The 26,880-nt window shown below is 39.0% G+C and overlaps 2 protein-coding genes across 7 annotated transcripts in view; one reads left to right on the forward strand and one right to left on the reverse strand.

Moving 5' to 3' along the window:
• Window positions 1-26,880, reverse strand: part of MAPK8 (mitogen-activated protein kinase 8) — a 162,546-nt gene that overhangs the window by 71,848 nt on the left and 63,818 nt on the right. The window lies entirely within an intron of this gene.
• Window positions 1-26,880, forward strand: part of FRMPD2 (FERM and PDZ domain containing 2) — a 77,495-nt gene that overhangs the window by 14,784 nt on the left and 35,831 nt on the right. For all 6 annotated transcript variants that reach the window (XM_027815324.2, XM_027815326.2, XM_027815327.2 and 3 more), the window contains exons 5-23: window positions 637-822; window positions 1,695-1,821; window positions 3,607-3,738; window positions 7,269-7,353; window positions 10,583-10,733; window positions 12,336-12,407; window positions 13,082-13,256; window positions 14,004-14,154; window positions 14,251-14,389; window positions 15,238-15,390; window positions 17,595-17,780; window positions 18,669-18,825; window positions 21,660-21,870; window positions 22,782-22,885; window positions 23,902-24,000; window positions 25,111-25,218; window positions 25,339-25,455; window positions 25,923-26,158; window positions 26,775-26,879. In XM_027815324.2, coding sequence (XP_027671125.2) covers window positions 637-822; window positions 1,695-1,821; window positions 3,607-3,738; window positions 7,269-7,353; window positions 10,583-10,733; window positions 12,336-12,407; window positions 13,082-13,256; window positions 14,004-14,154; window positions 14,251-14,389; window positions 15,238-15,390; window positions 17,595-17,780; window positions 18,669-18,825; window positions 21,660-21,870; window positions 22,782-22,885; window positions 23,902-24,000; window positions 25,111-25,218; window positions 25,339-25,455; window positions 25,923-26,158; window positions 26,775-26,879 — 2,694 coding nt within the window. The remainder of the gene's footprint in view (window positions 1-636; window positions 823-1,694; window positions 1,822-3,606; window positions 3,739-7,268; window positions 7,354-10,582; window positions 10,734-12,335; window positions 12,408-13,081; window positions 13,257-14,003; window positions 14,155-14,250; window positions 14,390-15,237; window positions 15,391-17,594; window positions 17,781-18,668; window positions 18,826-21,659; window positions 21,871-22,781; window positions 22,886-23,901; window positions 24,001-25,110; window positions 25,219-25,338; window positions 25,456-25,922; window positions 26,159-26,774; window position 26,880) is intronic.

The following is a 26,880-nucleotide window of genomic DNA, read 5'->3' on the forward strand; positions in this document are numbered from 1 at the left end:
TCCTTATTTCTAAGCAAATTCTACCAGCATCTCTGCTAGTTGAAATTTTGTATTTCTTCCTTACCCAGAATCCTTTGAAAGATTTGTATCTTTGCACACAATTTACTTCATTTCTACATCCATGCCTTTGACTGCATGTTTTTTATTTAGAGAGCACAAGCTTTTACTAGATTTAACCTCCCTTTCATGATTACACATGATCTAAGAGAAAAGGCTTTACAAGCTAAATTACTAAAATTTAAGTATCTGGTCTCTATGGCAACAGTTTTGGCTGGCATAACTCCTCAACTTTTTGAAGCTAATGTTGCCACAGGTCTTACAGACATGAATCTTTAAGATTCACAGTCTAAATAGCAAAGTTGTGGAGCAGACTGAGCTGTTGTCTGTCACCAAATAGCTCCTATACAGGCTGATGACCCTCCTTGTAGAAGCTAGTTCCCTTCAAGGCTATCCTGGATCCCATTAGAGGCTCCATTCAGTGCTGTTATGCTGCCTGTTTGGAATCTTCCCAAAATCTAAAGGAATTCAGCAAGCATTTCGCACCCAGGGTGAAAGACAAAAATTCCTGGTCCCAGTTCAAACAGGGTTTCAGACCACTGAGAGATGTCATTTAACTATATCTCCATTTTGACTCAGTCCCTCCAGCTGAGTGACCAACTACACACGCTCTTGCTGACACTATGTGAAGATCTGCCACATAAAAGACTTTCTCCTGAATCAATTCTGGAAGCATGTGAGGCACATCAGAAGGAATCTGTTTCCTTACCTGCAAATGTCTATATAAAGAAAATGGTCCAGTTTGCTGTGGGAAGTGTCAGTGAGGTAGGTACTACTCTCATACTCTAATCATCAACTTTTCTTTGGTGAGAGAGATGAATAGCAACATAGGATGCAAGTGAGCAATTGCCTGATATTAATGCTTGTATGAATTAAGTGAGATTTGGTTCTAGGCTTCTAAGTAGGAAATTGAGTGGGCAGGTGTACAAGCAAATGAGGCAATGAAGTAATCTCTCACACCACTCTTACACCCCTGGATAATATACAAATGATACAAATCCAGCTTTTGCACTTACAGTGTCTTCATTTCTTTGGTTACTACTGACACAATCATAACCTTTACAGAAACTTCATATTGGCCAAAGGAATGGACTTTACATAGGGAAAAGGTTCCCCATTGTTGCTCTGGTTTCAGATTTTCTTTGTGAAATTCAAAGAAGTCACATTTACATCATATTGAGAGTTTCATTCATCGTCCTTAAGCAGAACTGACCATTTTCTACGCTATCAAGCCTGACTATGTCAAGTCTTTAATGAGTGAGCACCTGAGTCTTTTTCAGGATTTGAAATATCAACAAGCATTTTTTTATTGACAAGCTGAATGAAACTGGAGGAAAGCACACTGCAAATATATTTTTCTGTTTTCAACCAGTATTCATTAACATTCTGAGATGACCTTTTCCCTTGCACTCTCTATTTCCTCCTGTAACAGAGGGTGTCCTCTCTTAAATACAGCTAGCATGACAGCATGAAGCCAGAAAAACCCAGTCCTGCTTTGTGTTAAACTGAGGAGATGACATTGCTTATACCAATCAAATCAGCAGCCCCTGGAAGACAGAGGGCAAGGATCACTTTAGTATGAGAGTCTGAAGTCCACATATCATATGACATTGACTTGCAGGACTACTGTCTTCTAGGTGGAGCAGGTAGTCACCGAAGACAGCACAACCTCTCAGCTTAACAGAAGTCATGTCATAAGGAAAAGACTGCACGAGAAAATACCGGACACCTCACCACTGTTTTCCCAGATGAATTTTCACCAAGGTAAAGAAACACTTATAATCTGAACTGTGTAATAAGGATACAGCCAGCCTTTTCAGAGTCTTTCCCAAGCTCGGTGAATTGTTTAATTTCATGCTGTAGTGATTACATGTAGTGTTGGACAGGATATTTATTGCTTTACATATAAATGATATCATAATGGAAAGACTCTGAGGCAAGTCAGCAAGGCTTCTGTTCCTTATTTCCACAAAGGATAGTAGTCTGAGGGCTGTGAAGCAGTGATAACAAATCAGCTTGCACAGATTAGACTCTGAAGGCCCTTTGCATAAAACTTGTGCATATAAAACAAACCTACTTTTAAACTGCTTTGTATTTCGTATACTCCCATGCATTTTTGAAGGTAACAAGTGGGATTCTATGAAGGAATTCTGTTGCCGTTAAGGAATATATATTCATCCTTCCTATTTGATCACTCAAACAAAGATTTGTGGCTTCCTTTTCATTTTAGTTTCGTTTTTGTATTCAGAAGACATTTTATAAATCCACACATGGATTGTTGGAGTGATTTCAAGACATAAGACCAAATCCTGCTCATACAAATAAACTAGAATATACAATTTTCACATTTCATTTGACTAAGATCAAGATTTTACTATCCCTCAGAGTAATTAACTGTAACTAAATGTGGACTTCAGGTCGGAGAGTTCTTTTTCTTAGTCTCTATATTGTACTGTTCACTTCAACAGAAATCTCTGATTTTGGGGCAAGTGAAAAGTTGGCTCAAGCTATCCAGACTTTTTTTTGGATATGCTCAACATCAGGTATATGAACAGTCCAATTCCTGTTCAGCAGATCACATATAAGTTCCATTAACTTCCATTAAAGCATTCATGCTTTAATGCCTGTGAAACATTTCTATTAGGTATTATTGGTCATAAGAAAAGGGGATTCCTTTGAAAACAGCTAGACAAACCACCCCTCAAATCATATTGGCTCACTCACTTACTCAGAAACTGAGCTTATAGATACACACTTGCATAAACTGATGAAAACTCTGCTGCTGCCAAAAGGGATGGTCCCATCTTCAGCCCTCTATTAGCCACAAATTCCTGCCATTTCCCTTCTACTGCTTCTAGTGACTATGCATCTGGGGGTGATCTCTGTGTTTTCTAGGGGTTCAGGTCACATGGCTTACATTTGCTGAAGGACTTCTATGAATCAGGATGTCACTTACATTGAAAATGTGAGCCACACTTTTCAAGGCAGAATTAATTTTTTTTTTTAAATTAAAAATTATTATCTTCTGAGATTCTGGAAAAGGATAAGAGACAATGCAACCGAAGTAAAGTTAGGCTGCAACAGAAATATGTAGTTCCTAATGATTTAGGATGATCCCTTAACGGAATTTATGCAGCCGACTCTGGTAGTGGATTGTGTCTGGGCACTGTCTGTTCTGTGCACAGAAAGAATACTTTATAGCTGAAGGTTTTGGGCCTCAGAATATACAGGAGTAAAACCTTGCAGGTTATCTGCACTTTGAAACTTGTCAGTTAAATATGTAGAATAGAATTAATATATTAGATTTGTTTTATTTGGAATGGTTGAGGAGAACTATGAGAACTATATTGGGTCAAAACAAGATTATGAAATAACAGAATGAAGTTATCAAGCTTTCCTCAGTCCCTAAGGAACTAAGTCAGGGTTAGAAGACAGATAGACATGGACTATATAAAAATTAGTAAAGCCAAATGTTATTCACATTATCATGCAAATACAGTGATTTATAATTAAAGTATGTGATTCACCATATTTCCTTTCTGTTTCTAGACAAAGGGTCCAGATTAATGAATTATAGTCGGTCAACAGAAGATTACAGACAACTCTCTGTGGACTACAGTGATTCTAATAGTATTTCTGAAAGTACATCTTTGATACTGTCTAACCGAGGACACAGGAGAGGTAAGATTTTCCTGAAATATTATATTTATGAATTATGTACTCATCTCTTTTGTCCCTTGAAATGTGAGACTACCCATGTATGGTCAGGTGATAGGTACTTCCATGCACTTGTAGTTACATGACTAGGGACATATATTTGTGCTAAGCTGCAGAGAAAAAGGATCCTTTTATACTGGATCCCTTTTTACTTGTGTCCTACCGTAAAGCTATATATTCCCCCGTTACCGTGCAGCACCATCACTTCTTTCTTGCTTTATGCCCCCTTTACCACGTGAAGCTGTCCAGCAGATCACAGAGAAAGCCTGACAGCATGTTTCTGGAACATGGGGTCTTGAAACAGATGAGAAACAGTGGAGCTATGCCACAAATGCATACGATGGGCAATGTCAATATGGCAGCACTGAGATCAGTTGAATCTATGAATAATACCTAAGACTTGAATAGTGGGCATTAAAGTTTCTTCAAGCCCATTCAAAAACAGAGGGACAAATTCTGAAATCTAGAGGAAAAAAAACAATCAATCAACCATTTGTTTTCTCTTAATTTTTGTCCTAAAACCATTGTGTATTTCCAGCTCAGTGTGTTATTTTTTGTTGTGCTAACTACTAGGTTGCAATGCTGCTCTTTTGATTTACTTTGTCCAGAGATATCAGAGATGGAATTTTAGCTCCACTTTCAATACTTTCATGGCAGGAATAGTATGAAAGAAACTGTTCGGGAGATAATCCATTCAGTGAAAAACCAGCGGTCGACATCTGTCAGGGTCCTTCCCAAGCCACTTAAATCACAGTGTAGTGGGATACTATGAAGCAAAGAAGGGAATTCAGCAGGAAGGGAAATATTGCTGTGCCTGTGTATCTTCATGTTTAAATTGGAATCTGAGCTAGGGACATCTAGACAGGCCATTCACACTGTCCAAGAGCAAAAAGTTCTTGTTTCCAGATGTCATCAGTGTCTCCTAAAAAAACAAGCTTACCATTCCAGCTCCCCCTGTCAGACTCCTGCCCATTCCTATTCTCCATTCCAGTTACCCACCCTCCCATCTTCTTTCAACCTTTTTTCCCACCCTTCCTGGGGGAGCTTCTCCTAAGCTTTCAGATTCAGAGGTGGAAGTTTACTTCTGTACTTTGGAGTTTACTTCCTCCCTCTATGAGCCTCCATGAGAAATGGAGAATTATGTCATCCTGTGGCATGGACTCACATGTGCTCTGTAAACATCTGTGTGTTTCTTTATCCCAGAAATTTCCTCCCTAAGGCAATAACTGTAGTGTTCACTACATCAGTTATGATGCAACAGTGTATGGACACCAACTGGTTAATTCATTGATGCCACAAGTAACACTGCTGAGTAGTCCTTGCTTTTTCTCACTGTGGAGCATTCATTTGGGTTTATGATACCCAGCTGCTGATTCTCATGAAATTTGTAGGTACATATTACCCAAACTCTTCCAAATTTGAAAGGTTTAAAATGTACTAGGCAAAATAAAAGGCATAGAGCATGATCTCAAGGGATGATTTCCCTAGAAAAGATGGCAAAAAAACTGGGTCACCACTGTGTTATCACAAGTCTGCCAGGAGATAATTCACAGAGGGAAAGCAAATACATCCTGGGAAAAAACCAAACATGTAATAGCCTCTCAGCCGCAAGCTCTCAGCCCCAAGGATGAGGAAGGTGAGGCTACTCAGATAACTGCTGTTGATATTCTCCTCCTGAAAGGCTCTTTTCTAAAGCTCCAGAATTGCAATCAATACCAGCAGCAATAAAAACCAGAGATTGCAGCTGCTCCCTATGCGACACATATGTGTCAGTCACATACCTAATTGGCACATAGTGACGGTAAACCCATAAGCCTGTTAAGTCCTTTTTTTTAAAAAAATTGGTCATAAACTTGACAAAGGCTCATTCCAGTGAATCTGTGTGTGTCTCAGTCTCCACTGAGACATTGGTAGCTGTTTGTACTCACAATTTTGTAAGAGAAAACTCTAAAAATACAGGAGAAAACACAGAATGTGAGAGCTTGTTCGCTGCAGACATTTTTTCATGAGATAATGTATTAGAAAAATGCATTCTTCTCTGAAAAGAAATATTACCATCTAGTAGAGCACCATTATTAAAGGAGATCAATATCTCTATCCAGACTGTACTTTAGAAGCTTATTTAACATATAATAATTTAATAATCTACTGTATCAACTTCTTTGAGGGCCACATGTTACTTAAACATCATGAAGGTGTTGGATTTGTGATCAAAACATGGTAGTCTGGCCACTGAAACTAGCCAACTTGTCCCACTGCCATAACAGCTGAGACAAAACCTAAGGGGAATTTTATATGCTTTTCAAGATGTATTTATACAATTATGTGAAACCTATAGGGTAAGCAGAGAATTTTGCAAAGCTTTCTCATTAAAAAGCATGTAGCTTTAGAACGCAAGACTGAATCTTAACTTTGGTAACTATCCCTGAGTATTTGGCTTATCTCAAATCTCACATTTTGTCACTACCATTTGCAGCTTGAAAAAACATGTTTATGCATATTTTAGCAACGTGACCATAGATTTTCTAGTTTTTAAAATTGCAGTTGGTGGTTGGTACACTAGACTTCAATGTCATGTTTTCATGTTGGAATTCAGAGTGAAGTCTCAGGGTGTAGTTCATTGATATTTTATCCAGAGAAAAAGCTGACCTAAATGATTGCTTCTACATAGCTTATCTTATCATCTTTATCATTCTGCCCAAGTAAGAGTTTAATATGCAATTCTACAAACAAGATCAATGAAAATGTCCAGGTGAAGAAAAATCTAACCTTTCCAACCTTCCCTAAAGGATTTAAAACATCTCTGCTGCGAGAAGAAATGTTCATGGAACTACCACTTGCATAACCCTTTCTCTTCGTCCCTATGCATTTCAGCCTTCATGTATTTGGATAAAGCAATGTGTATCCTTTCTGTAGCAGCAGAGATGACTGAAGGTGAAAAATTATACAAATCTTATTTGCTAATGACTCACAAACGATCCTATATTCCCACCAGATTTTTACAATGTAGAAACATTCACAATATATTTAATGAAGTAAATAACCAGTGAAATATTTACAAACCGTGTTCATTTCAATGATTTTATATCCTACTTGGATTAAGCCAGAGAAGTTTCATGGTTCCCCCCACCCCCCACCTCCATATTTCCCCACCTGGGAATAGAACAAATACTAGTTAATTTCTGAAGAGCAGAAGTTCTTTCAGAAGTTTCCCCCATACGTGTGGAGATAACAACCATTGTACCTACACAACTATTCTCCAAATTACATGCACATGAAAGGTTACGAAGAGGAAGTAACAATAACTATAGAACTGGGAATACTGCTGGTGTAATACTCAATTAGCCTTATCAAACAGCCATTTGTCATGCCCAAGCAAGGACACAGGAGAGGAAGTAGCCAGTCTGTTTCCTCCTCATTGTAATTGTTCTAAGACATGATGCTGAGTGCTGCTACCATTCCTTTGGTTCTGAAATTTCCTTTATTCATTTCAGGGAGAGTTCCACAGACACACAGGTCATGGGACCCCACCCTTCGGGGGTCAAGGACGCAAAGTAGCTACAAGCTCTTCATAAACAGGTAATCAAAATGCATATTCCTCAAAGATGGAAGCTGCTTTATTATCAAGTGAATCAGACAACTAGGGTGGCAATGCCGTCATCAGAAAATGCCTGGATCACTATCTGAACATGTTTCGATAATAGATACTGATTATCTAGAATTAAAGTGCACCTCCAGTTTGGCTCCAAGAGAAACAGTCCAAATGCTCTAGTGAAATGGAGCTTTGGCCCTGAGCAATCCATGCAAACAAGCACACTGAAATTTTCTACCTTTACCTTTATCACTGTGTCTTGCCAGATGTCACTGCCCTCCCAGAACAGCTGCCCCTAGCCTGTCTCTGTCAGAAACAGACAGGTAAGCATCAATAGCTCACTGTGACTGAAACAACTGGGAGGCAGCTCTACAGAGAGCATGGAAGGGAAAAACCTGTTGACAAGGTATGAACAGCCATTGCTTTCCCTGGCAAGGCATTCTGCAGAGCCCATATTTGCCTACATTCAGATTTTGGATCAGGCCTTGCTGTCACATTAGGAGAGGTATGACGTGTTCTGGAGTGGTTATGACAGACTATGTATATGATCCATCATTTTCAGTGGACTATTTGCATTTCCATCTCAGTTCTTAGATTGACTTGTCTCATTTGTGTCAGCCATATGCAGCCTTGCACCGCCACTTTATTGAAGAGGTAACCCAGGGACGCAAGCAGTAAAGACCTCTGCTTCCTCTGCTTGGTCATGAGGATTAGCCTCATTTCAGCCATGGCATGTACAGCAGCCCTGTAGACGTAGACAAAGAAAGCTTTAAATTGTACAACTGATACTAACTCCTTTTCAAAAGCTCGGGAAACACCGCTGCTGCCAAAAAAGAGTTTTCCAGACTGGGTATTAGCATAGTGCAGTTGTGATCATGCCTGTTTCCAAATGAAGAAGAGATGTAAGTACTGTTAGCCTCTAGGCACCACAAAGACCAGAATCCCATAGTTAAGAACCGTGTAATCCCTACAGATATCCCATTTAAATTGAGTTCTTGACCCAGTTAAACAGGAGCTTCTTCTTTTAACCATGACATGAGTAATTCAGGCCTAGAGGAAATGCTCTATTTAGATCAACTCCCAATTAAACGTACCCCAAGTAAACAGTTTGAACTTCCTGATAAATCAGTCATGATAATCTGAGTGATGTGAGATACGCCAGTATACATCTAAACCCGCAATATGAAAGAACTACAAGCAGGTTGCAGGATAGTGGCAGAGCTTGTGTGAAGAAAGAAATCTCTGTCTACCTAACTACACACACATACATATATGCATATACAGACAACTATGTGTGCATCACACACCTGGCAATGATACCAGTAATGCCAATATACCAATAACACCAATACCAATGATAGCACAAGATTTATTTGCTAAGTATTTTAGAGCATTTGCCATCCTCTGACTAACAACCTGGGTATCACCTTGATATCCTTGATCTAAAATCATGCTGCCAATAAAATGTTCCTTCCTGCTGAAAGATTAACTTTTCTCCAAATTTCCAGCAAGCCATATCCCATAGAACTTCAGGGACTGTAAACCCATTTTTTGGTTGTAATAATCTGCAATTGAATTTTTACGAAGGTCACCATCCTATTATATATATATAAGTACCAAGACAACAGTGGAATTGAAATAACTAGTTTAGAAACCACCAATTTGCCATATAGGAGGACAACCAACACAACACTTAGCAACGGATTTACCATCTATAAAGCTTACTAATATCATCACGCTCACTTCAGTAAGCAGTCCAACTGACAGAACTTACATCTCATAAAGTTAAACTTTTAAGTGTAGGCAGGGATAGGGCCTATATATAAAGAAGACAGCTGTCAAGTCTGGCATCTTTCAACTCACAGGACTAATAACAGGAAGTATATTCCACACGAAAAGAAAGTCTTCTTAACACAGTATCTTACATTTTGAGCTAATACTATCTTTATACCCACAAAAGTAACTTCAGGTCATTTTTAGGCATATTTCTTAGTTAAATGTTGATGTTTATGAGGTTGCACCGATATCTTTATAGACAGGGGAATGTATACTAGGATAGAATAGAATAGAACAGAACAGAATAGTTCAGTTGGAAGAGACACGCAACAATCATCTAGTCCAACTACCTCACTACTTCAGAGCCGACCAAGTTAAAGCATGTTATTACGTCCAAACACCCCTCAAACACTGACAGGCTTGGGGCTTCAGCCACCTCTCTGGGAAGTCTATTGCAGGCCACCCTCTCAGTAAAGAAATAATTCCTAATACCAAGTCTGAACCTCCCCTGACGCAGCTCTGAAGCGTTCCCACATGTTCTGTCACTGGATATCAGGGAGAAGAGATCAGCAACTACTCCAGCAACTTTGTTTAAAACCTTTTGAAACTCACTGAATAGTTAGTTCCCTGAAGCAACTCTGCAACATGCAAAAGAAAATGATAAAACTTTGGGACAACAAAAAAACCCTCTGTGTGACTGGCATTTGTTTTTATGTAATTAACAAAAACCCACCTCAACAAAACTTTTCCTTCTATATCACATAATCATTCTTTTCTCATTCATAAGGGTATATATTTTATTTTAAGTTTATTCTAAGCATATGTGTGTCTTCTCATGTGGAAAAGACCATTACTTTATGGGTTAAAAGTATAGTATAAAGACAGCTTTCTAATCTTTCACACATCTTGCCCTTAATTAAATTGAAAATTCACTCGGTTCCCAAAGACATTAATTTATTCTAATGAATTAGTATTCAAATAATTTAGTTCCCATTCCTGGAAAATTCTGAATAATGTAACCACGTATGTTACAGTTTTCTGAAGCTTTTTTGCTTCAAAAAATAAGAAATGAGGAATTGACTTCATCCTGTAGAATTCCCAGAAAGGCATGGGGCTAAATTTTTTGCCTGTTGACTTCACCAGACTTAAACCAGCCAGATCTGGCTCACCAAATAATAACAATTTAAAAAAAAAAAAAAAAAAGAAAGACTGTTATTGAATTAAAGCAGAGTAGATTTATTTATGAAGGGCATCAGTAATATTATCCCTGTTAATTTACTTTTCTTTTTCTGTAAAGAAACATTTCACAACTTATAACTGACATTGTCCTGGATTTCATAATATTCTGCCAGTCAATGTACCCTAAGATCTTTGTTCTCAAGTCTGTGCTGTTTTGATTGCATGCTACATATGTTGTTCACTATAGCATTTCCTTTGAAGGTCAGTCAGCGCTGTAGAAGAAATCCCTGGTGGAACTCAGAAGAACAGCAGACAGAACCTGCTAAGTTTAGGTTCCACTTTCTCTGTGTCTACAAAGGACTACACAGCAGCTGCTGCATCACAGAAATGTTTGTTTCACAGGAAGGAAAAGGTGACTAATGGAAAACATATAGGCTGATTTCAAAATGTAGATGTCATTAAAGAGAAGCCTCTCTCATCCAGTTGTCATTCACCAGTGAAATGCATATTAGCTACTGAGTCACGTCATTAGATGAGTATTCTGAACTGACAGACTCCAACTTGGACGCGATTCCGTTGTGGTAACTCAGAACTAGAGGCAGTGAAAGCTCTTGTCCATAAAGACTAAGCAAAAGCTTATAATCCAACCCTCTCTGACCTACATGTCTGATTTCTGCAAGCATCAAACACCATATGGACTGTTTTCATCAACCACTTAGACAGGAGTTTCAGAAAAGCAAAAACATTTACAGAGACACTTGAACCCGAACACTTGCTGGTCAAGAGTGCTCAAAGTGCCAAACCAATAGTTCACCTCAGGGACTATTTCTAGTTGCTGATTTGTTGTAGGACTCTGTTACATGGGGAAGAATAATGTTTCTTTAGCAGCTGGATCACAAAACCCCAGAAATAACTGTATCACAGAAAACTCCACAAAGCTGCTGCCCATGGAGCATTCCGTTGTGGAAGCAGAAGGGATAGGTTTCAGGCTGGTGAGTCCTTTCACACATTCCCAGTTCACAAGGTCAAGACTTTGATTTTGGCAGAACTTTGATCAAGAGTTTCAGTTAGATAATTTGGAAAAATATATTTTTATATATAAACATAGTTTTAAATTTTGTTAATATATTTTTTTGTTGGAATGCTAATTGAGCTCCTCAGAAGTCCAGCAACTGTTACAACAGTGCTAGTCCCTCTTTATATGTGATACAAAACTGCATTGTCTGTTGGCAGGACAATGCTAGCATGATGAAGAGGCATTCCAGTATCCTAAAAAGAAGATCTAAATGGGTCTAGTTACTGAGTCATGGAGAATGTTTGGAAGAATACACATCTTACCACTTGCAGACATTTAGTGATTTCCATCTGCTTCAAGAACCTAAAATCATAGACGAATTTGAAAAAAAACCCCAAATATGCAAAATTCCTTGACATGGATATTCAGGGGAAAAAAACAACAAACCACCAATAAAAAACCAACCATCTTGTGCTGTTAAAGTTTGTTGAAGTTAAATCAAAAGAACACAATGTCTGCTAATAAAAAATATGAGTCAACCTTCATTTCAGGGAAGAAGCTCTGCATTTTAGTGTGTTTGCCTATGGAAGCTAGGCTTATGAAATCCCAGTGGGGGGTGTGTGTGTGGGGGTGTGTGTGTGTGTACATGTCTGTGACTGTCCTCATAGTAATTTGGGAATCAAATGGGAAAAAGCCTTAGAAGAACTTAAGTTTCTGTATCATGAAAACAGGTGCCTTGCAAAGGGAATGGATCTTGGTTAAGTGCCTTCATAGAGGAAAAGGCTTCAGCATTAGCTTACCCCTAATTAGACCCCCAGACAACCCACACAGGAGACAACCCAGAGAGAACTCTTCAACTGGTATTTGCACCTTATTAGACACTGAAATTCATTAGCTACAGCATACAGATCAACAGAAATGGGTTTCATTGGTACTAGTGTTTGGGATCTTCATTGCATTAGGAGACATTTATTAAATTTCTAAATTGCCTCCTTACAGTTTTCAGGTCCAGAATTTATTATTTTGTCTGGTGAACCACCAGTGACCTTACAGCTGCCTGGATCAATTGTGGTAAGTATGAACACTAAGAATTTAGAACTAGTCTAGTGACCTTTTAGTTGGGGTTCTTTCTAAGCTGAATTTGAGTCCCAACTCAGTATTCTTGCTGTGTCGTCCTCCCAAACCAAGTTAGGGTTTCTGCAGAGGTATTGAGACTTGAAAGGAGGTCATCTAATTCTCAGTGCTATGTAGTTATTTCTGTTGGTGTGAAAATAGCTTAGATTATCCTTCTCAGCTAAAAATGATCACTTTAGCACAAGACTTCTGAGACGAAGATTATACAGCAAATATGCAATGTAACATTTAGTGCCAATGCATTGGATTCCTCCAGTTTGCAGGCACATTCTCTACCTTTCATTAAGATAAGGTAAAAGGCTGACAGCATAAAGCAGTAAAAATCAGGGCAGATATAATCTGGAATTACCCTCGAAGCAAGAATAACCCTGGTGATTGTAGAGTTTGAGTATGCTCAGATGTTTTGTTGGGATTCTGTGTTTTTTTTAAAGACGAGAAATGTTTTGTATATTAATTTATAAGAAGGGAGGCAGGGAATAGCATAGTGTTGTGACCAGTTCCATCAGGTTATATAGAGACACGAGACTAGGGAGCCTCTGTAACAAAATGCTGTGGAACTTGCATTGCTTGTACTTAACACTCATTCTTCATTCTTTTTTACATGTTCTTAGACCAAAAAAGGGAAATCCTATTTATCGCAAAGGGATCTCAATGTGATTCTACTCAATGGGCAGTGCCTTGAGGTGCAATGTGACATCAAGTCCAAGGCAAGAGATGTTTTCAACACCGTGGTGGCATATGCAAATTTGGTGGAACATTTCTACTTTGGCTTGGCTTACCTGAAAGGTAACAAGACATAGTTATCCACAATAAAAGTTCTCTTCCTCAGTGCCTCTGTAGTGACTTTATTAATGAATTCCAGTAAGATCCTAAGATGAAAGCAGATCTAAAGCTTAAGCAAAAGTAAGGTATGTTGGTTTATGCAGAACTGCACTGATGCAAAGCAAGTCTACCCAAGGATTATGCACCAGCACAGCCATACTGTCACTGGCTGATATTCCCATGCAGAAAAGGCTGTGTCCCAGCCTTACACTGGAGTAACACTGAGCCATGTAGCTCCAGAAGAAGTTCCGGGAAGCACTGTACTGAGGAAGGCTGACGCTTCCTACATACAAGTTGGCGTACAGGCTCAGCTATTTCATCTACAAGACCCACATATCCTCAGCCCATTTCTGATGGCAAGCACAGCTGAGGCACTAGGAAGAAGCATACTTGTGTGTAGGGCACGAGGATTACAATAGGTTGCAGAACCTGAATGGTGAGCACAGTGAGCCCCATCAATTTTTGAGTGATTCCATAGACACCACACCAATCCAGCATCTAACAGGTGTAATCCTAAATTACACACTGATATCCTAAGTTCTCCGTCAAAGCACCAATAAATTAAGCCATGATACAGAGAAGTAAATCTCAACTGACATCCATGATTCATTTTATTTTTTATTGATAGTGATGCACTGAATGGAGACAGCAGAACTTTGAGCTACTGAAGTATCTCCAGACTTATCATAGAACTCAAAATTCTCATTTCAGGTAAAGAATTCTTCTTTTTGGATGAGGACACCAAACTCTACAAAGTAGCCCCAGATGGCTGGAATGATCAACCCAAGAAGAAAACCTCTATCATTAATTTCACACTCTTTCTAAGGATAAAATTCTTTGTCAACCACTTTAATGTTATCCAGTAAGTACATGGTTCTGCTGACTGCAGAAAAAACAGTAGCATTTAGGGTGACTGTTCAAGGCTCCTCCTATCTTCCTAAACCCTTTTGTGTTCCAGGCACAGCTTGACAAGGCATCAGTTTTACCTGCAGCTTCGTAAAGATATTTTGGAGGAGCGATTATATTGCAATGATGAGACTACCCTGAAACTCGGCGCTTTGGCTTTACAGGCAGAGCTTGGCAATTACGCTTCTGAGGTGTGGATAAATAATACAGTATTTCTCAGAGGTCTCTATTCACAGCTTTTGCAGCTTTTCTTTGTCACACAGAGTTTAAAGAAGAAATGAGAATACCACATAATTTCAACTAAGTCCTTTAGTACTCACATTTCAAATTTAATTTAAAAAATCACAAGATTTTCCTGATTAAGGAGCAGTAATGAGCCAGATGAATTTGGCAGGAAATATGGCAGAATGATGAAAGACTCCTGGTCTTGCATAATTGATAACATGGCCCAGAACCTCCAGAAAAATCTGTAGAAAATTGCCAACATAGGCACAGCTTGGATGTGTAGAGGGGCTTAAAGAGATTAGAGAACATGGAATAGAAAAATAAACAACCACTGCAGAATTCACAGCTGGTGTTTTTGTATGCTCAGATTCACAAGTTGCAAAGACAGAAGGGTTGCTGATGGTATTATACCTGAACTAGTTATCCTAGTTTAGAAGTGTACAGAAAATAGCCATTGATGTGCTCTGCCACATCTTAATTTATCTAAATCAGTTTAGCTCTATTAATTGAACTCTCAGTGGTCTGATCCATCTGGTCAGACCTATCCCGGTATTGGGTCCCCCACTGTACGTTGTACTGATGCAGCTGTAGCTGCCAGCTCTAAGTGCAAGCCTGCAGGCACCCCTGTAGGCCCACATCTTTTCTTCCCTTTACACAGAGAAGCCCCGTATGCTTTGAGCACCTGGCTGTGCAAGAGGCACATTTGGCTGTCAAGACACTACCTGCTGTTCCTCATCTTCTTTTAGGAAATGACAACAGGGTGACTTCAGCAAAAGGCTCCTTTCTTGTTTTTTTCATTTTTTTTCTCCCAAAGATGCATGGAAAGAGTTATTTTCGTGTTGAAGACTACATTCCAGCAAGCCAAATAGAGAAAATGACCCTGGCATATGTACAGCGAGAGCTTGCTAAATTACATTGTATGAATCGTTCCTTATTTGAGGATGAAGCTGAACTAGAATTTTTAAAGGTAACATACCATACCCCAACCATTATTTATTTATTTTGAGATAGAAAGACCCTCTCATATTTACCATTGTCTATTATTTTCTTCTTGCCTGATACAGTGGATTTTAGATATGGTGAAGAAATTTAAATAGTCAACAAAAAGCTCAGAATTCCATTCTGCTGTAGATACTGTCACTCTAAATAACTTAAAACACATTTACATGGTAGGTTTCCTTTCACTGATAGTTTATAAAGTGTTAATACACATTTCAGTGTATTTTCAACATCCTAAGGTTTGATGCAAATTTTCAGCATGTTCCCAACATGCCTGGATTCCAGATGATTATAAACACACCTACTGAATGTATTAGAGATGATTATAAAACATGGGAGTAAGCACTTTCTTGACTTCTGAAACTACAGCAGCTGTTCAGCCACTTCCTAAGCATGCAGTGATTATCTGTTTAAAAATATCTGTGAACCCTGGAAGTGAGGAAGGAGTTATATGAAGTATTTTCTCACATGACTCTTTCTCTTGGCCTCTAGGGTGTCATGATGATGTGGGATTTAAATTTTTTCCCCCTACTTTCTGCTTCTCCCCTAAACTTCTCTGCTCTTCATCAAATGAAAAATATCAGAGATTAGCTAATGGATAAATATCGGTAGCCATTTTGCTGCAGTGCCACATGCTTTTATTTATAACATTATTTTAGTTCAGTTACTGTTTAATTATGTTCGTTCCTCATCTAACTGCCAGTGGAATTGAAGAAATAGATTGAAGCTTAGGCTTAATGACAGTCCCACCATGTGTGGCAAATCCAATGAAGAAAAGCAGCTTTGTTAGTATCAGTTTCAATGGGTAAGTCTGTAGAAGGAGCCAACACGTCATACAAAGTGAGAAAGAGAGCCCCCATGGCAGGAACATGCAAATTCAAAATATGAAAGGGATTAAAAATTTCAAACCCAGATTCATCCAATGATTATTAGATGCCCCAGTTTTCAGGACCCAAATATTTTTGCTCTGGATACTTTCTGGAAAACAGATAACCGTTTTATTTTGGTCACTGAAAAATCTCTGTCCACAGTTGAAAAGTCATTTGGGGATTCTACATTAGCTTCCTAGGGGAGGAAAAAAAAAAGTTCTAGAATAAACTCATATTGATCTGCAGATCACAAAAGAGGACAGAAAACCCTCCTCATATTCCATACATAGTTCTGTAAAAGGTCCGAGTCACGTGTTAACATTTTGTGACCAAGTGCAGAAGACAGAAAGACAAGCAACACCCAGAACCTCTAGGTGGGTTCATCAGTATCCTCTGCACAGTTAGCTGGCAGGGGCACAAGCTGGCTCCTCAGTCCCTTGAAACATAATCCTGCTTAGCTTTTCACCCAGCAATGAGCACCATGCAAGAAAGAAGCAACACTGAAGATCTGTTATTATGAAGTTTGACACTGAAGGGAATTCTGGCACAGTGAAATTCCCTCAAAAGTCACCAATATATTTAGGTGAGATACAATTTAACAAACACTGTAACTTAAGATCTTGGCAATGGAAATTTATAATGTCTGATTTTAAAAGATGATGGCCGTGAAGAAATGGGCATATGTACCTGAGAGAGTTCCATGCAGGCTGGGAGCTGTGGTTTCACTGCAGTTGAGATTTCCAGTTGGTCATCACTATTGTAGAAAGGAAACCACACAAAGCCCCTAACAATGTTAGAGTAGCCCTGGCACCAAAGTAATAGCAGTTTTACGAAGATCATCATACCTCATGGTTTCTGGGTTTGCTCAGGGAAACAAAGACACAGAAAAGAAAATGGAAAGAAAAAGGTTTAACAGTAGTCAAGCAGCATTAATCCTGCATGGTTTTCCATTCAGAAATGCACACAGGTGCCAAGTAGCAGTAATGCCGAGTACCTCGGTGCCACCGTAGTGTTTATGGTACAGGAAGCTACATAATCCTCCTACCTCTTCAAATGAGGTGTGTGGGAAAGTGTTACTTCAGTTTTACACATGAAAAATGAATGCATGTAATAGCTCTACGACATACCAAAGTAAGGTGATGATTCTGTGAGGCAGTAGGTATGAAAATCTGGTAAGGGTTTTCAAAGGTTTCTTGAGAGATTGAAAGAATATTCAGTGAAGACACTCAAACCCATTTACCTACATTTTCTTCCCATGCCTCTTTTTGCATAATGCATGGTAAATGCACTTTTTCTCTACAAGGTGACTCAGCAACTTCCTGAGTATGGAGTGTTATTCTATCATGTGTCCCAAGAGAAGAAAGCAGCAGGAGGGGACATCATCCTGGGAATCTGTGCCAAAGGCATCATTGTGTATGAGGTCAAAAATCACACAAGAATTGCCAGTTTAAGATTCCAGTGGCGCGAAACAGAAAGAATTTCAGCTCACGTGAGTTGGAACCAACTCTACTCCTCTACTCCCCTTCTGCTTGTCACTTTAATAAATTTGTTGCACTCGGAGCCAGAATTAGACTTATTCTGTACAGGCAAGTCCTTTTTGAAAACAGTCTAATATCAAGGCTGGATCTGGACGTGGATACCAAGATATGCAGTTCTTAGTGAGGTTTAGTTCTGGAGGGTTTTTTGCTAAGGTTGGGGCCAAATTACTATAAAACTGAATGATCTGGTGTTGACTATTACAAAGACTGTGTCAAAAATCTTTATGGCATATTCCATACTAACTCCTCTCTCGTCTTCTCTTTCTCTTTTCTTTTGTTTTCCTACCTACATCAGGTCATGGGAGTATGTCTTACTCTCTCCGTATCTCCTTTTTCCCATCCTCATCTCTTAGTATTTTGATGTCTGTTAACAAACTGGTATTGTTTACAAGATTGTGACCCCTTCTAAACATTATTCTGCCGTCAGAGGTATATCAGTCTACCATCATACAGTGTAGGTGTGAACCTGCATCACACATTTCCCTGCCTGTTTGCTCTCTGAAAGCGGCCCTTCTAAACCTTGAAGATATTTTCATTTTCACATTAAATGGGCTTAATAATTTTAAAATTTGTAGGGTGAAATTCTCCGAGTTCTATCAACCTGCTCTCAGTGCAGTCAATGACCAAAGGCTCTTGACTTTTGATGTAGGACAGTTATGATCCTGATGACAGACACCTCACTAACAGCTGTTGAATTTGATAGGCATTTACTGCACCCAAAAGGCATGCAGTCAGGCATAAATACAAATGGACAAACCAAAAAAATTATACAAATGAACTTTCAGTGCCTCACTGTAATGACTGATTCATGAAGCAAGTTGTGCTTTTTTCTCCTTTAGAGAAAAAAATTCATGATTGAAAGCAGCTTCAGTGGCAAGAAACACACCTTCGTTACCGATACAGCAAAGACATGTAAATATTTATTGGATCTCTGCTCTGCCCAACACAAATTCAATGCACAGATGAATTCTAGGCAACTTCGGCAAATTTCATCAGGTGAGGTATAAATGCATTTTCATTATTCAGGCCATAGAACAGTTAGGTTTTAGGAAAGGTGCATTCAGCGAAACTGAGAATCGGAACCTGCCACATCCGTTTCACTGTGCTTCAGTTTCTCATTTGCAGACCAGAAAATAATGTCTTCCTCTTCACTGGAAGTTAGAGGTGTGTAAGTCTAATATAGCATGTGCATGTGAGCGGGCATGTGCAAGGGGTAGAGAGAGATTCTCTGATGACAGTAACTATGTAGTTAAACTCAGATTTTTTTTACAAAAAAGGATAATTACATTTCCCTTCAGGAAACTGCTGAAGATTCTGAAGAAATGTATCAGATTTACCCCAAATGTAACATGAGAAACATTCCACACAAAGAATAACTATAGCAGTGCTCAGATATGTTGGAGCTGAATTCAGTTAACTGGCTATTTTTGCCTAAATCGGGGGTTCAACTCAATGGTTCAGTCTCGGGACAAAACCATTAAACCAAAGGCACATCAGTCATACCCACTCAATTATGTAACTGCTAGCTGCTGTTACCTTAGATTTTCCCATGTCCGTGGAAGACATGACTAATACCTCCTTAGACTTCACATTTTCCATAGCTTCTAAGACAAGGTTCTGCTTAAACCAGGGCAGTTACATAGCACTTCTCACCCACAGTTCTCATAATGCTCTGTAAAGATAGGTGAGAATCATTATGAGGAAACCAAGGCACATATGAAATAACAGCCTAAGCAGACAACTGTCATCACTCTTTGTCACAGCACTCTCCAAACTAGCTAGCTGCAACAAGGTCTTCTACCATCTCATACCAACATACTCTTCATGCTAGTCCCTCTGCTGCTTTCTCCTCGTCCCAGCCATGCTCTCCCTCTCTCTGCTTCTTCCTCCTCCCTCTTCGTTGGCTGCCCAACCCCTTAACAGAACCAGCCACAGCTGCACCTTGCCTACATCGACCAGCCCACCTCCCCTGAAGCCAGCCCGCAGTTGTGTATTATCAATGTTAATTAACCCAGCTTCATTCCTCTACAATTCTCCCCTTTTTTTTCTTAACATTTCATACCTCATGTTTTTACCAATCATCACAAACTTTTTACAAATAAACTTTTCATATGGTCCTCTATAATTCCTCTACAAACTCTTGACTTCAGTGCAACATGAGTTTTCACTAGCTCATCCATTGTCTTGAACAGAATCATGATCATTTACAACCACTGAGTATTTGACCCAGTGAGTCACAGCAGGAGAATCAAGTGTTACTTTCTCTAGCAAAACTGTACAAGTATTGGCAACCAATTATACCATGGGATATAACAGGATGATTGATCTATTGCTTCCTTCCCACTAAAATTTTCATGAAAACTGAAGTTCTACCTGCACAAATTTGTTACCATGGAAGAAGGTGCTAGGATGACAGTTAGGTTCAAGGCAACTTTTCTTGCTTGGGCTCCTGTAGCTTCAACCGTAACTTAGTGGGACTGTGATTTATAGCATACAGATGAATGCTAATAGTGAATCTTAAAGTTTCCTATGTCACATTTGCTTGTGGTAATATATCTTATTAAAAATTACTACATTCCACATACAAGAGAACAAAAAGATTGAGAGCTAAGAAAATTATAACCCAAGTCCTGATTACAAGCACCCAAATCACTGAAACAAACCAGACTTACATAAGCCGTGCAACTGCAAGTTCTGAGGTTCAGTGTGTGCTTGCTGTCCCAGAAAAAAGGTTTTGTGAAGGCAGTGACAGACAGCGTGAGGCTGCAAGAGATTATAAGGCTCTTTCTGCATGAAGAAAACTCTTGCTTCTGCTGCACTGTTCAGATGTGTAAGTCCCCATCTCTTCAAAACTTGCTAGCAACCCCCTACTTTGAAATCACAATGGCAGCTCTCAGACTGAACTAATACTGCAGGCAGTTAAGCCTTCTCATGCCTTAACAAATGCCCCTGATTGAAGTCGCTGAGGAAAAAGGAAACCCAGGTTTAATGCTGCAGAGAGTGTTCTAGAAAGTTGCGTTCAGGCTAGTATTTGTTAGGAAAACACATGTGAGGTCAGCTGTCACATGCAAGCAGAGTTAAAGCCCATATTTGTGCTAGCCTGTACCAAGCAGGGTTCTTGCTTTACTTTCCGACACGTCTCCAATTGCCTGCTGTGCCTTCTCCAGCCCACCATTAGGGTTTTAGGTTGACATTTAGGTTGACAACCTAAATAGATTAACAGTGCTGCTTCCAGCACTATCTTGTTTCAGGGAAATAAAATCTTTTGAGAGGATAGATTTGTATACAGCAGAGCCCAGATGTCATTAAGCAAGTAGTAGATTTCACACAGAGGTGGAAAATTAGGTAGCAAGCATTGCCACCAAGAAGGTCCCCTACTGAACTTCACTTGTGCAAATCACTCAGAGCAAACAGCCAGTGGGTCCATGAAGGATGGAAAACTACCAACCTGGCTAATTCAGTCTTTGACAGACAGATGCTTCTCACATACCGAATATTTACAAAATATACTTTACAGAGATACTGAGGTTTAAATTATGCAGGGTTGTGCATTTCATCTGTCTTTGTGGAAAGTGAATTTGCAGTATAATTCATACAAATTAAATCTAAATACAGTGTATACTTTCTATGAAAGAAATGGATTGGAAAGCCTTTCCACTTGCCTCAAGGCCTAGATATCCTCAAGGATACCAGAACAAATATATCCGCCATGTCAGGGTTTTTGCTAGCAAGTTCAAAAGTGTAGACAGAAAGCACCTTTGAGCTTAAGAAGATGGGATAATATCAGTGGATTTATCTTTCTCTCCCCTCCTCTGTCCCTTCTTATTCAGAGGAAAGTAAATTTGTGGAAATAGACAAATCAAATTCTGCGTATGCAGCTCAGCGTGAACACCTTGCCCTGATTCAGAGACTGTCTCGTTCAGAGAATGTGCTCTATGGAGCAAACCTGGAAAACCTTTCTGCTGGGATGATGAGCAAATCTTGTGACAACCTCAGTGTGGAAACCAACAACAGGACTAGAGACAAAAGCAATCTTGGCAGGTAGGTTTGCTTTTTCCTCTAAACGTGTGTAAGAACACTCATTCATAGATTATATCATTGCAAACCTCTATGGTAAACTGTGAGGCAGACTTTTTTTTTTTTTTTTTTTTTTTTTTTCAGTCTTTATTGTGGCCACACCAAAAAGCTCCATGGTGCCAGCAGTAGTGCAAACACAAGCAGAAAGCTAACAGTCTAACAGATAAGAACATGAAAAAGAGTGACATTTAAATTTGTACTAGACTTAGGAATGAGCCACTTACTGCATTATGGAGAAGGATAAAAATAAGGGAGAATAAAAGTAAAATCTTTAATGTCTGTGTGTCTTCTCTGGACATAGCAGTATGTGAACTAAATGCACAGTGGAAGCTGGTTTTGAGCAGGTCTTACATAAGTGATTCCTCCATGTCTAAAAGTGCAAATCACAGAGAAGAGCGTAAGAGCTTCTCCCTTTGCATTGGTGCATTCACCAGAGTAGGCAGATATTATAGCTGCACACAGTCTCAAGGCCTTTGATGAATTCTAGTGCCTCTTATAATACTGAGAATAGAGCCAAGAACATGAACTACCAGGAAAACTTTCAGACATGGATTTGTCTAAATGGACAGCAGGGCTAAATGAATCATGCTGAGGCTACGCTGTGCTCTCCTGGTGCCTGCATCAGCTCAGAGAAAAACACAGGCAGAAATAAGTCATGATGTGAGTGGTCTGATGGCAGCTGTTATTTCAAAGAAAAGCTGGCAAGGATAAACTACCACTCCCCTACAATGAAATGTGGCCCAGAAGTCAGAATACTTGTTGAAAGACTGTATACATGTGCACCCTCTACTTGGCTCTGACAGGCTAATGACAATGAAAAGTGCTAAATACCATTTGGTGATTTGCTGTAATGCAATCCGTTTTATGCCATGCAGATCCACATCAGGGCTATCCCAGTCAGAAATGCACATCAATTTGAATGGGAAGCAAAGGAGTTATGACTACCTCTCTATCCATTCAACGCAGAACACAATCAGTGGTGAGTATAATCATCATCATAATGAGAGACGGTAACCTTCCATATTTATTGTTTCAATAGCAGAAGACAAAAATACATTCTACTTACAGATTAAAGAATATCCTTTCGCACTTCTAGTCCTGGGAATTAACCCAGACTTCAGCAAGACATGCTGTTTTCTTCCCTTTCGTTCCTGTTTCCCATCAGGATCACTGGTAAAGGACTTCACGATAAAATTATTTTATCAGTGGTGCCTAATGTTTTTCAGAGACATAGTTCAGTACACCCAGGACTCTCACATGAGGCAATATCCCTGTGCTCAGAGGTCATCATTTAGTTTGCAGCTAAGAACTACAACTCCATAAATAATGCAAGAGACAACCTAGGCTCCAGGTCCTTCCTCCATTCTTGCATTTGAATGACACTTACTGGAATTAGAACTGGACACCTAGCCTTCTAACAGAAGCCATATTGCATGCACACAGTGAACAGATCTATGGAATAAGAAGCTATGATTATTTGGTTTGTCTGTTCATAAATTAGAACTGTACTTTAAACATGCTGTGGCAACTGCACAATGTTAAGCACTGTTAACATTACAAAAGTGACCATCACAATCAGTGCTGACTAGATTGCACCTACACAGCCAAAAGGGCCAAAAGGCTGAAGGCTAAAGTTTCCAAAGGGACCCAGATTTTGTGTCCAAATCACCCTCATGTTCAATGAGCGCAACATGTCTGACTCTTTAGATAGCCTAATCTTAATAAAAACATTGTAGATAAATGCATAGTCTCAGAAAAAAACATTACGGGAAGAGCTTAGACAGCTACTGTACATATACTTTTCTAAAGAATGCAAATTTCCAAACACTTGATAAAGCTTCCTTCCTGAATTATATCTGATTCAGAAGTAATGGTAATGTTGAAAGCAAGAACAAAATACATCTTTACATTTTTAAGCCCCAGTTTTGCATACTATATGAATCTACTGTCTCCCTGCATTAATCTGCATTTATTCTAGCTGTTTTGTTTCTGCAGCACCTGGATCACCAGCCACCCAAAAGGAAGTTTCACTAAGTGGTCTAGAAAGAGAAATCATTTGTGTCAGCCTAAAACGTGACCCTAAAAATGGATTTGGTAAGTAAGGAACATGTATGTTATTTTTGTTACTGGGACTATCAGATTCTGGTGCTAACACTGATATTTGCTGACTCAAGATGGGCAAGACTGTAACCTTCTTCACCTCATTTATTCTTCTTATGGAATAAGACTACCAATTCTTTATGAAGGACTTAGAATTTCCAAGACTGAAAAGGACTAAGCACATAAATCAAGACTGCATTTTTTTTCAGAGGACTAACTAAGGCCACAGAGATCAAGGGGACCAAGTGCTAAGAGTAGAATGAAAGGAACACGGGTCTAATTTCATATCTGAAATACATGTGCAGAGATTTTATTTATCTTAGACCTTATATAGGGGGAGATGACATTCTGCAAACTTTTCAGGTATTGCCTGTGGGGGTGTAAAACGTGTACACAAGCTTAACATGAATGTTTCCCAATTTTGGATTCTTCCGTGGATAACATTTTTGTTATACAATACACTATTGCATTGTAAGCTGTTCTTGTGGATGAGTTAAGAGGACCATCAGGTTTCACAGCTGACCATTAATACAATTAAACAGCAAATTTCTAAATGGTGCAGGTCTATGCGGAATATCTTGATCCCAAACCCAACTATTCTAATAGTGAGAAGAATATATTCTGCAATAAGCAGAATATTCTCAGCTAGGATTGTGAAATTTAACTACTTGAAAATAGATTTCATTTTCTAAAATATCTCTTACATATCCATTAGAAGCCTACATGGCCCGCCTCAGGGGCCCTAGATTACATGATGCAGAACAATGTTCAAATTTACCTACTGAGCTTTTACACCATTTTCCTCCTGCAGGTGTTAAAGCTAAGGTCCACTTACTTTATGACTTTAAAAGTCCCAAGCCACGGAAGTATTCTTACTGAGAAATTATATTTAAATAGCCACCAAAGTCACCAGGACACTTTAATTATAACATGAGTTTAAAGCTTTCCTGAATCAAAACCTTGGTGCCATGTAAATCAGAGCTCCCCATTCACCAGACCATGTAAAACTTAAGCCATTGCAGTAAGAGCCTTTTATGCTCCTAAGATTAATCTTTTCTAATACTGCCAGTGTCTCTGCATTCTCATGCTATCTCATTTTTGCAGGTTTTGTAATTATTGGAGGAGAAAATGTAGGAAAATTAGACCTCGGTATCTTTATCGCTTCAATTATCCCTGGGGGACCTGCAGACAGAGCTGGAAATATCAAACCAGGTCATTGTCCTCAGTTTTTAATCAGAATTAAAATACTTCTGTGTTTTAAAGTTAGCTACTCTGGATTTATTTCCTTATTTAGATATGATTTGTCTTGTTTTTATGCCTTCTTTTTTAAAGGAGGACGACTCATCTCTGTGAATAATATTAGTCTCGAGGGCGTTTCATTTAATACTGCAGTTAAAATCATACAGAATTCTCCTGATGAAGTGGAGCTCATCATCTCTCAACCCAAAGGTATAAAGACAAATACCTTTGCTGGCTATGGAATGCTAACAGTTAATTCAGGATACTGGTATTTATTAGGCACTGGGATGTAGTAGTACTTTCTTGCTACTCATTGCGAGTTATAATAGCCATAGGGCTAGCAGTGAAAAAGTCAACTTCTGGTAGGTATCATGTGAACTCTGTTCTATGGTCAGCATGAAAAAAAATCTATTATGGGCTGCATTGCTGAATACCAAGGGAACTTTGGCATTTCTTTCTCTGATAGAGCAGTAGTCTTCTGCTCTGATGAAGCAAACAAATTTCTCCACACAGTGCTCCATCTTACAGTGGTAGACTTATTTTATAGATCTGATTTTAGAACCAGTTGATGTAGGAAGTTACTTGGTCCTCCCCTGCTGAGTAATAATAATAATAATAGCCTTCAAGTTTACTTACTGCTCGATTCAGCAACGTTTTATTTTGGTGTGGCTTTACAGACATGTATGAAGAAGGATTAAATGAAGAAAAGAATCTATCAAGAGGAGACAGCACTAGTGGATCTGAAATCTCTTGTGTAAACAGCGGGAGAAAAAAGATTCAGGATTGTCACACAGCTGTCCCCAAAGAACAGGACAAAAATATAGATGAACTTGAGAAGGCTCTTTCCTGGAGTTTTGCACCAAAATTGGGCTCTAGGATTCCAGTTCCTTCAGCTGATAGCCTGGATGTGGAGGTAACTGAGATTTTGATGCTGTTCAGTAATAGTATGCCCAGGATGTGTCTTAAAAACATGCTGGCTATATTAAGGATGGGAAGTGACCAAGATATTAAAATAATGAGGAATGAAAAAAGAAAACCTTGGAAAATGTTGCTTGTTAAATTACATTGGAAATGTCAAGATGATTGACCTGTCTGGAATGTGAAAAAATGGGGACACTGTTCTACAAAATGTCATTAAAAAATTCTCCTCCTTTTTCCAGTAGATGTACAAAATTTTGATTATTTTCCTGCAGTCTCTTAAGATTTCAACCAGACACTGAACAGCAGCATTTCATGTCTGATATCCTATTATTAGACAGCCTCCCTATTTATACTCAGCTCATGCACATTTAAACAGATAATATTTTGAGTAACATTAGTGTAAGCTTGAAATAATGTCAGGGATATAAATGGTACCATTCCAGGCTTACAGTCACAGCAGGATCAAACCCTTTCTATCCTCTGGAAACTCTCTGTTCCTTTTTTTTCCCCTTCCTTTCACTTCCTCCCCACCCCCCTCTCCTTTTATTTTTTTTATTTTTTTTTTTTTAGATGTTGTAGTCTCATTAGTGTTTATATTTTTGAGACAGGAAGCTGATTCTTCACACTTACCATCACCATCTGAAACCAACTCAAAGGAAATCTATACTGTGGAGCTTGTTAAAGAAGACGGGACTTTTGGAATCAGTGTGACTG

The sequence above is a fragment of the Falco cherrug genome, chromosome 9, assembly GCF_023634085.1.
Source record: "Falco cherrug isolate bFalChe1 chromosome 9, bFalChe1.pri, whole genome shotgun sequence".
NCBI lineage: Eukaryota > Metazoa > Chordata > Aves > Falconiformes > Falconidae > Falco > Falco cherrug.